This window comes from Frankliniella occidentalis, unplaced genomic scaffold, assembly GCF_000697945.3.
Source record: "Frankliniella occidentalis isolate FOCC.00 unplaced genomic scaffold, Focc_3.1 Scaffold19, whole genome shotgun sequence".
Classification (NCBI taxonomy): Eukaryota; Metazoa; Arthropoda; class Insecta; order Thysanoptera; family Thripidae; genus Frankliniella; species Frankliniella occidentalis.
In genome coordinates this window covers 861,187-871,487 of record NW_026267149.1, presented here as the reverse complement: position 1 = coordinate 871,487, position 10,301 = coordinate 861,187, and the positions used below count along the sequence as shown (strand labels likewise).

General features: G+C 48.4%; 3 protein-coding genes across 3 annotated transcripts in view; 1 reads left to right on the top strand and 2 right to left on the bottom strand.

The window, feature by feature from the left end:
• Positions 1-37: 37 nt before the first annotated feature.
• On the bottom strand, positions 38-1,918 carry LOC113206563 (putative E3 ubiquitin-protein ligase UBR7). Its single transcript, XM_052264510.1, has 8 exons — positions 1,645-1,918; positions 1,214-1,353; positions 1,071-1,131; positions 849-995; positions 650-752; positions 404-567; positions 280-313; positions 38-177 (listed from the first exon to the last, which is right to left on the bottom strand). The coding sequence occupies exons 1-8, from the start codon at positions 1,813-1,815 to the stop codon at positions 53-55; spliced, it is 945 nt and encodes a 314-aa protein (XP_052120470.1). The 5' UTR covers positions 1,816-1,918; the 3' UTR covers positions 38-52.
• Positions 1,919-1,980: 62 nt separating this feature from the next.
• LOC113206564 (40S ribosomal protein S20) lies at positions 1,981-3,047 on the top strand. The gene is made up of 4 exons (XM_026422691.2): positions 1,981-2,139; positions 2,313-2,415; positions 2,632-2,771; positions 2,871-3,047. Exons 1-4 carry the CDS (start codon positions 2,137-2,139, stop codon positions 2,985-2,987), a joined length of 363 nt encoding a protein of 120 aa, XP_026278476.1. The 5' UTR covers positions 1,981-2,136; the 3' UTR covers positions 2,988-3,047.
• A 476-nt stretch (positions 3,048-3,523) lies between these two features.
• The window catches only part of LOC113206566 (nose resistant to fluoxetine protein 6-like), an 18,975-nt gene continuing 12,197 nt past the window's right edge, over positions 3,524-10,301 (bottom strand). The window contains exons 2-11 of the mRNA XM_052264516.1: positions 7,147-7,559; positions 6,844-7,055; positions 6,169-6,484; positions 5,895-6,055; positions 5,632-5,800; positions 5,311-5,504; positions 5,102-5,231; positions 4,781-4,970; positions 4,545-4,687; positions 3,524-4,459 (exon numbers count right to left, since the gene is read on the bottom strand). Coding sequence (XP_052120476.1) covers positions 4,289-4,459; positions 4,545-4,687; positions 4,781-4,970; positions 5,102-5,231; positions 5,311-5,504; positions 5,632-5,800; positions 5,895-6,055; positions 6,169-6,484; positions 6,844-7,055; positions 7,147-7,559 — 2,099 coding nt within the window. The 3' untranslated portion in view covers positions 3,524-4,288. The remainder of the gene's footprint in view (positions 4,460-4,544; positions 4,688-4,780; positions 4,971-5,101; positions 5,232-5,310; positions 5,505-5,631; positions 5,801-5,894; positions 6,056-6,168; positions 6,485-6,843; positions 7,056-7,146; positions 7,560-10,301) is intronic.

Here is a 10,301-nt window from a genome sequence, read left to right as displayed (position 1 = left end):
AAAGTGATTATTGGGTTAGGTAAGATGTCAAAAATAAGAAACCAAGTCACAACTAAATGGAAATTGAATAATTTACCAGGCACTTGATGCAAAGACACAACTGTTTGCGCCAGCCTTCAGGCCAAAATGTTGCTCCCTTAAGTTGTTCAACTGGTTTAAAGTTCATCAAAATACATTCTAGAGAGAAAGAAAATGTTGAGTTTTAATTAGTGTAATTTCATTGAAATGAACATACATGTAGAGAATATAGGGAAAAACACGTTAGGTGGTACAACATACCTTTACCATCATGAATAGGTGTTTCAATATTGCTCTGAAATTTTTAAAATTAAAATGTTACAAAAAACGCAAAAAGTGAATGGAATTACGAAAGACAGGATACAAAATATATAGTATGTACTACCTTTTGGGATGAAGAGCCAGGGGTGTTGAAATCAACTCCTGCTGAACCATTGATAGGAATTGTGGGTGTGGATGGCTCTACATCATCTGAAGCAGAGGTTTGTTTGAAAGTAGAGGGATCCTGATCCACTTCTACTTCTTGATCAGAAGAAGTTGCTTTAGTCACTGAAGGTAAAAGATAAATGCTTTAAAGAGCACACTCCTCATGACATGAATGAAAGTAATTCAGGTTAAACTATAAACTTACAACACAATCCAGCATAGTTCCACAAAAACGAATGTTTGCTCATGCACTGTTCACAGACCATTTCACCGTAATCTTTTGGAATTGCTTTGTTAACTCCCAAGTGCTATAACAAACAACACAAATTAAAATAACAATCCAACTTGAAATACATCAATGATGAAATATATGTACTAATATCTAGAAAGCAAATGTAACCTACCCTGCCATGATACCAGTCTTCACAAATTATACATTGGATCATTTCATCATCACTGGTGTCTTCTGGATCAGGATATGGTCTCTTGCAAGTGCAGTACACTCCTTTAAAATTTTGATTGTACTTGTTCTTTTCATTTACTTCTTTCACCTACACAAGAAATTATTCCAATTAAAACATTGCAGTAGAGTGTAAATAAAATAATAATAAGAAAAGTTCACTCACTGGCTCCAAGTTGCACTTGTTGCTGCCAAATTGTGAGTTGCCACAATCACAGCGAAAATTCCTACAAGATGAAAATTATGAAAACATGTTGATGAATGAACATCGTAAGTTCAGATTGTGTGCCAGGTGTCAGCATGTGTTACCTCTTGGTGTACAGCTCTACAAGATCGTGATTCTCATGGCAGCTGTAACTGCAAGCAAGGCATACACCACCTCTTTTTTGGTCAGAGCCAGCTGGAATGCATGTAATACAAGCATAAAGAGCTTGACGCTTCACATAGCCCTGTCACAAAAGAAAATCAAGGTCATAATTTTAAAGGACAATGGCTTTATTGACAAACCAGAAATAATACGATGAAGGAAATATCATTTTCGAATAAAGGAGCAAAGAGGGGCGAGACTAGCGGTAAAAATGAAAATGAACTAGTGAAGAAGCTAAGGATTGGAATCTCTTCAGGTTATGTTGACAGCTTTGCCTAGTCAGACTAACGAGGGAAAGTTGACGTCTAAGGGGATTATCCGTGCAGAATGAATTGATTAAGCACGACGTCGAACGCGTACAAACTTAAAATACCTGAGGGTAAGTGCAATTTAGGGGATCAGATCCACCCAACACCGCATTGGCATCCTCTTCCAATTCAGTCTCCTCTTTTAAAACATCCACCATAGTAATAGCGTTACTTTCGTCATCATCTGCTTCCTGGCCATTGACCGGAGGTTCAACACTTGAAGATTTTTCAGCCATTTTTTCCAAAAATATGGTAAAGACAAAACTGACAAGGAACAGGGAATGGATTCCTTGACAGTTTTTCGTTGACTGGTTGTTTTCGAGTTGTTTTGTCCCGCGAAAACGCGCGAAACATTCGATATATCGAGGTAAATTGTATGAAAAATTAAGCAACGATGGAAAAATGTATGAAACATTAAGCAGCCGAACCGGCAACGGAAACAGAACTCACCCGATCTCATTCTTCTGCACCGAGTAATGGTGTAGTGTAGTCACTAGAGTCTCCCGGATTCTGGTTCAGCGCTGATCGCAACTGCATTATCTCGACCAGAATATAAAATGGTAAGTTGTCTTAAATTATCGACCTGCCGTTCACGTGATCAAGGCAGAATCTACCGTTCCTCGTTATGAGATTCTATGTGAAATATTACTTGACGCCACGTGTTACCTAACCTTCCCGAATACACGTGAATGTACTTGTTTGTTGACTAAATTTTGTGCTCATCTTTCTACAGAGTACCGCTACCTACAAGGATCCCGAAAAGCCCGTGGAGCAGGCCCTGATCCACAGGATTCGTATCACCCTCACCTCCAGAAACGTCAGGAGCTTGGAGAAAGGTTAGTATCCCGAGCCCGGTTTGTGTTTGGCGGCATCCGGCATGTTGGCGTCTAATCTAAAATTGGTAGTACTGCCTGTATCCACTTATGTTATTGCCTTTGATTGCTACTTTTGGAAGTCTTGCACTTCTCTATAGTCACTTGAAGCTTAATTATTAGTACCCATCGTGTTTTGCACTTCTGTGCTCGCCTGATTCCGTCTTTATCTTCTTACAGTGTGCACTGATTTGATCAATGGAGCCAAGAAGCAGAAGCTTCGTGTGAAGGGCCCAGTCCGCATGCCCACCAAGATCCTCCGGATTACCACAAGAAAGACACCTTGCGGTGAAGGTTCAAAGACTTGGGATAGGTTCCAGGTGTGTGTTGTGCGGAATTTCCAAGTTCTTTGAGCAGTCATGTACTAACATTCTTTCTACCCTTTCCCCGGATTCTAATCATTCTGTCTCATTTGTTAGATGAGGATCCACAAGAGAGTCATCGATCTTCACAGCCCGTCCGAGATTGTGAAGCAGATTACTTCCATCAGTATCGAACCTGGTGTCGAGGTTGAGGTTACCATCGCTGACTCGTAAGCTGTAACTCATTGCTTATTCCTTCGTTCATCATGAATTAAAGGGGAGACGCAATTTCTATCTTTGTTTTTCAATTATCCTTTTCTATTATCCCTTGTGGAAAATGCTGCACTTCAACATGGTTGCCACAAGTCTGGAAAACCTTGTAAATCTGAAACTCAGTGAAATAATATGTCAAGGAAAAGAGGGAACTCAGGGAACATGAAAAAAGGTCAGGTGGGGTTCTGATTGGTCCCCAAATTGCATTTTATTCGCGGGTTGCGTCTAACACGAATTTTGATGTCCCCCGAGGGTGTTTTGACCCTATATCTCGTGCTTGCTTTGCTTGCGGTCTTCTATGATAGGACTACGGGCTTCGGTAAGCACGCTTAGATGAGGGGGTATTTGTTTGGCCTTATTTATCACCAGTAACGGTGCTTAAAACTCAGGGGAACTTAAGGGAGAAAGGGAAAACTCAATGAAAATGGAAAGGAAAATTTTGTGGCCACCATGTTCAAAATCCATCTTTTAGGACATGAGGGGTACAAGCAACATAATACATTTCTATAACAATTTTATTTAGTTTCGGAGATTACATCTATACATGCATTTGCAGTATTTTATAAACAATATCACAGCCTTCTGCACTTGAGTGCAACCATGCTCATACATTTGAACTGAAACCTCTTGTGCTTGGAAATTCCTCAACTGGAAATGGGCATCAGAAACACCATTGTTTGTAGGGTATCCACTTGGACCAGCGTATGAATGCCTCTCGGCTGGCTGCATACAGCAGTTGCAGTTTTCTAGCGCCCGGTCACGTTAAGTGGCATCTAAAGTCTGGCTTAGGTATACAGTGTTAAAAGGAGCAGCGCTCTTTGCTTGCTTTACATTTCAAGCATGGCCCAACTTAGACTAAAATTATTTGATATATCACAATTATTTACAACTGTTTCTACACTGGGGTAAAACAAACTTATTATCTAAATTGCATACATTGTAGGTAAAATAATAAATACTTACTGCTGAATGGCCTTCAGCTGAAATTGATATTTAACTGATAAAGGACAATTCTAAATGACACTCGAATTATTCATAAATTCTCACCATGCTAACCATTTTGCCTTAAACCCCCTCTAGCTTAAGCACTCATTTCGTTGCTAAGGATTTACTAAGATTGTTTTTGTAGTACCCTGTGTACGGAAGCCGTTTTTGAATTCTCCTATTGTGGCTCATATTGACCAAGTATAGTTCAATTGCTAGTTTTGTTCAATAAATATGACTTATTTTTGTTGGGTTTAAAGCAATCACTTTGACCACAATTACTGTACTTTTAACTTCTGAGGTTCCTGGATGCTCCCTACTGTCTTGCCAGCAGGTAAAGCTTTCCTGTATCTACTTATAGCGTTTTTAATGTTTTGTGCTGGCATCTCAAAAAGTATGGTGAGGAGAGCAGATACGATGAAGATTGCGATGGTCTCTTTTACATTGAACTGGAACCAAAGAAAATGGATATAAGTATTTCAAGTGATTCAAGGAGGAATTCCATCAATTAATAGTAACTAGGGTTAAAATTACCATGATGAACACGCTGTATTGGATAGGAGCATTTGTGAGTCCAACATTATAGAAGAAAACAGGGAATTGGGTGAGGTAAAGGGCATAGGACAGTCTTGTGCAAACAAGAAATCCATGCCATGAGAAGAAGCGTCCAATAGCTCCTGGTAATGATAGAACAAAATTGTTAAGTGTCTAGTACATCTTAATGAATATTTGATTATCAATATGCACTTGAAGAAATTGTTTTTGCTTACCTCCCTTGCCTATGTAGGATACAAAAATAATCCAGCCAAATAGGAAACACCAAGTGATTGGAGCAAATGCAGCATAATTTGCTGCGTGAATGGCTTCATATCTGTAGCCTACTTTCCCCATGAAAGAGGGTGTCACCACTGATAGGTACAAACATATGGCTGCTAAGGTCCATCCCAGAGTTAAGTGTGACTGAAAAATAAAAAAGGCAGTTCTAATGGTATACAAAAATCTAAAGTAGCAGCTGAACTAAGCTTTCACATATTACTAAATGCTTTGCAAAAAATATTAATTAGTACTTTATTAATTATGTTTTGGAGTACCTGTTTCAATTTGAAGTCACGACCACAATGACGAAGAGCATATCCAAGCACTACACCCATTAGATAAACAGTGAGGCGATGTGTTGGCATTATGTAGGATAGATCAGCTGTCCTGAACATTTGTGAAACTCTATACGGGAAAGGATGAAGTGCTTAGTTAGCAAGTTAGAAAGTCCGAAAGAATTTGTGATATGGAGTTGTTCACTTACGATGAGCCGAAGTACACAAAGAAGCTTAGTTGATGGTGGTAAGTAAAGTAAAATCTCAGTGCGGTAGAAATTGCAGACACTGCTCCCAGAATAACAAGACCCTGCTTAGGTCTGGACCAGAGAAGCCAAACAAATATGGGAGAGACTAAAAATAATTGCGTATCTATTCCAACATGATGAGTGTGAGTGAGGCACTGAAAAATATGGAAAATTAATTAGTTGTTTTCTAATGGATCTAACATAACAAGTATAGCTTGATATTTAGAAAAATCAAAAACCATGTTCACACAGAGAATAATCAAAAAACCAACATAGACTTACCATATTTTCAAAACCAAACCAGTTGTGGATGAATAGTAAATTCCTCCACCAATGCTGCTTGCAAATGTCTGAGTGAGTTTTGATGACAAGGTTCCACATTGGCCCAGAGCCCAACCAGGGAAGTACGAATGAACAGAACAAGATGAGGGCAGCCAGTGAGGGAACCAATCTAATGTTAACAAAACAAAGACAAAATTTTAAAAATATTAAACAAGTAAATTAACATTTTGAAATTAATAAAACTGTGGATTATTTTGTTTTACCTTATAAGCCGGTTTCTTAGCTCTTCTACAACATGAATTTTCTGTCCCCTCTCCAGCTTTTTCACATAAGCGTATGATGTTAGGAGCCCGCTGAGCATGATGAAGGGGTCAGTGTACAGGCTGGCGGCGCGCGCGACGACAGTCCATTGCTGCCCAATGCCCTGCAATAAGACGCAATAAGACTCGTTAAAATAGAGAAAGGGAAGACATTTATCTTAAATTAAGTTGTCTACAGGTGGTTGTCAGTGTGTGCTGCTGTGATGGAGTGGCCTACCTCGCTCATCTCCGTCCGGTTGCTGTAGCCGTTGTAGAAGACAGACATCGACTTGTGGCACAGGACCAGCATCATGGCGTTGAAGAAGCGGATGCCGTGGACGCTCTCTATGTCGTCGCTGGACCTCCTGGTGGACAGCAGGGCAGTCGTGTTCTTGCGCAGCGAGAAGGCCAGGAACAGGTCCGCGGCGAGTCCCCTGTCCGAAACCTTGGCGTCGGTCTTCCCCTCTGCCTCGGCCGCGGCCGCCGCCTTCTGCAGGTGGTTGTCGTAGCAGGTGGCCACGCCCGCCAGCAGCAGCACGCCGATGAAGAAGGCCCTGGAGACACGGATACAACACCCGAGTTGACGACCACTTCGGGGAATGACCTAGTGATAGGGCTTCGACTGTCGACGTCGAATTGGGATCGTCCTTAAAGTATGTCCGCTTTTCTCAAAATCATTCGGCAAATCACGGAAGCTCGGCGCCTGCGAGACCCAAGGTAGGCCACCCCGCACTACACACATGCACTGCAGGCAAGACATTGCCTACGTACCAGGCACTTTGGGAGCTTGCAGGGGCTGAACTCAGCAGGTTCGTAACGGCGAATGACGGACATGCTTTCTGGATGATCTAGATCAATATCGACCTCCGCAGTCAAACCAACGCCACATCAACGTTTCTCGCTGGCTACTCACGTGGCGAGGATGGAGGAGGTGGGCATGCTGGTCCAGGGCCGGTACACCTGGCACATGTCCTGGTCGACGCGCACCCTCAGCGCAATGCCCGTGCCCTCCGTCACGGCGCGGCTCCAGGCCTCCACCTGCAGCGCCACGTCCTGGGCGGAGCACGCGGCCGGCACGCACACGCCCCAGTTGATGGTGGAGAAGCGGGGCACGCGGTGTCCGGGCTGCAACGAGAAGAACGAGTTCGAGGACGCGTAATATGATGGGTTGCCTACCTCGCCGGTCCGCGCCACCGCCAGGTCACCGCGTACTCACGTCCTCGAAGTTGCTGCGGAAGGCGTGGTGCGAGTAGACGCCGTCGTAGATGGCGGCCAGCACGGGGTGCGGCTGGAGCGCGCTGCTGGGGTACTCTTGGCGCAGCAGCAGCTGCAGGTAGGCGACGCAGTGCTGGCCCTGCACCTCACCGTCGGGGCTGCCCGACGACATGCACTGGTGGAAGTCGCCGAACTGGTTCACGTTGCCGTTGAGGATGCCGGAGGGCAGCTTGGCGGAGGCGTCGTGCACTGCAACACGGGTAGAGGCGCGGTGGGTGAGAAACAAGGTGTGAGGAGGAAGAGGAGGGCTGACGTCACCGCCAACGCCAACAGGCCGCTGCTGGTGCGGGTGTTGAGTTCGCCCATAGGATAGGGAAGCGTCAAGGTGAATGTCAGTAGGATTCTTCTCGAACAATATTATTTAAATTCGAGCTCCAGACCGTTGCCGTTACGTCTGCTGAGATAGCCTTCGCGGATGTCGCCAAGGTCACGTCTTCTCTCCGGCGATGGTCAATCTTCCGATCTGGGAGATTGTCCTCTTGGAACCACTCCCTGCCCTCCCCTGCCTCCCTGCCCCGCCTCGCCCCGGGCGCGCCCCTCGCGTCCCTCCTGTCCCTGCCCGTCGGCCACCCATGGGGGGCACACGGGACAGCGACGCCACCAGTAACAAGCGGCTAGGCGTGTGCCCGACCTTTCGGTGCGTGCGAGAGAGAGAGACAGGTTATTTTTTTATTTTTGATATTTATTGGGTTGGAGAGAGAGAGAGGGAGCGAGAGAGATACCGACAGAGAGAGACATAGAGAGAGACAGAGGCAGAGAAAGAGAGACACGGAGACAGAGAGACAGAGGCAAATAGCGCGACCTATGCCTACGACCCGCGGTCGCCCACGTCATTGCGGCCGGCGTGCTCTCGGTGGTCCCCGGAAGGTGTTCGGCACATTGTGGCGGTGGCCGGAGGGGCCGCAGGCGGCCGGAGGGTCACAAGCATGATTGATGGAGCCGGCCCTATTCTTTGGCTCCTCACACGCACGGCACGCGGGGCACGGTGTGCACGGCACACATCGGCAATCACCCGAGCGAGCGGAGCTAGACGACTCCAGAGACGACTCGCGCGCGGCGCAGCGTGTGTTGTTTCCGGAATACATCCTCGGGGGGCGCCACGCCGCGCCAGCACCGCCAGCCCAGCCCAGCCGGTGTCGATGTCGGCTTTTTAGCGGGGGGTTAATGCCGTAGTGCACTTCCCGAACGGAAAGGGCAATAACAGGTATTGTTCTGCCAATCATCGCAATTAAGCCCGCCGGCGGGCCCGGCCCGCGTGCCTACGATCTGTCCGGTCCCGTACGGCAGCACGCGTACACAGCGCAGCGCAGCACAGACCGAGTGATTGACGTCCGACAACGAATTTGCATTGTTATTGCTAGTATTGGTTTTCGTTTGTTCGACTTGGGCCGAGCTCTCTTTGTCTCGTCTCCCGATCGGGGGCTCTCCTCCTCTGGCGCGGGGCGGTGCGGGGCGAGGTGGGGCGCCGGGAGGGGCGGACGCCGCTGTTAGACTTTGGTCTGCGGCACGCGAGGGATGCTGTCAAGGTGGACGCGCCTCCTGGACAGCCGGCCGGCCCCACACTCAGTCAGCTCTGTCCAGCGGAGGCTGGGGTCAGTGGCCGCGAGACCGAACGTGGTCTGATCGGACTATGAACGGCACCGGTAGGCGCGGGGCACGGGGGCGGGGGTGGTTGAGGGCGAGGCGCGTGGCACTAACAAACCTGCAGCTGCTGCGCCGATGGCCTCTCAAAGCCAGTGTTGTTCAGCGAGATAGAGAATCACCTTGAGAATATCCCTTTCTGGACCCGCTAGCGGCGTATAATGCGTTGCCAAACGGCTGAATGCGTTGCATAGCACTCACACCCATTCACTGAAATGAGAAATAAATCTATCTGATAAGCCATATGCCGACCCACGTGCGAGGCAGGAGCCGAGGTGGGGTAGCCCGGGGTCGGCGTCTCGTGGCCTGGGCCTGGCCGTGGCGACCCGCATCTCAAACCCGAACAGCTGTCCAAGCCAGCAAGGTCGTTCGGGACCACCGGGACCGGGGTGGGGATCGAACGTCAGGACCCGCCCCTCGTGGACCCTGAGGAGGACGCGCCCAAGTACCTCGCAGCGCGATCAGTATTTTGCTGTCGTTTGTTTTTCGGCCAAGGTGCGTCGCGTCGCGTCGTATCGTTCGTTTGTTGGTCCGCCAGTCTGGAGGGAGCGTCTCCGCCTTGAGGAAGGGGGGAGGAGGGAGAAGGGGCAGCAGCATTACGCTCAAGTACAGACGTCCTTCTGCCGCGTCGCGTCGCGCCGAGGCGAGACAGTATCGTCTGGACGCGGCGGCCGCGGCGGCGTGCCCAGGTGCAGCATGACTCGGCGGAGCGCGTGACCGTCCCGTGGGCCGTGGGCACCGCCTGCCTGGGCACCGCGGGGGTTTGGCACGGATCGTGGAAACCGACAGACAACGGCGGACTGTCTCTCCGCCATAAAAATAAGTCCCCTTCAGTCCACCGAAGGACAAAAGGACCTCAAAGCAAAAAGGAAAAAAACAAAACAAATAACAGCGAGGGAGGATGCCCAGCTTAAGGTAGTTTCCTGGCCTGCCTCCCCACTTCTCCTTAACCCCTTCCTGCAGGTGGCCCGCGTGCACTTCTGCCTCCGCTGCTCACCGCGTCCGATTGGCAGCAAGTGCTCCGGCCTGATGCTGGCTGATGCCCCTCCCCGCGGCCTGTTTGCTCTGTCGGCACCGTCCGCTAATTTATTGCTGCAAACGAAATCGAAAGTGGTTTACGCCCGCCTGTCTCTCTGTTTCTCTCTCTGTCTCTCTCTCACTCCCTCTCACGCACACACAGACACACACACACACGGTGGGGCGGTTAGCGCTACTGAGAACTAACTGGAGCGTTACAGTGGCGGTTGCGGTTATGATGTAAGCGGCCGCCGTGCGGCCCTGAACTTGACGCGTCGTGGCGGTGAGGAAGGAGGGAGAGGGGGGGTTGTTTTGCCTATACCGGCCAGACGAGTAGTCGGGCCTACCTACGCCAGGCGACTCACCCCGGCCTACCAGGCGGGCCGGGCGGCGCGTGCGCCCGTGTGCCAACGTCCTCCCACCTGCAGGTGCGCTGCT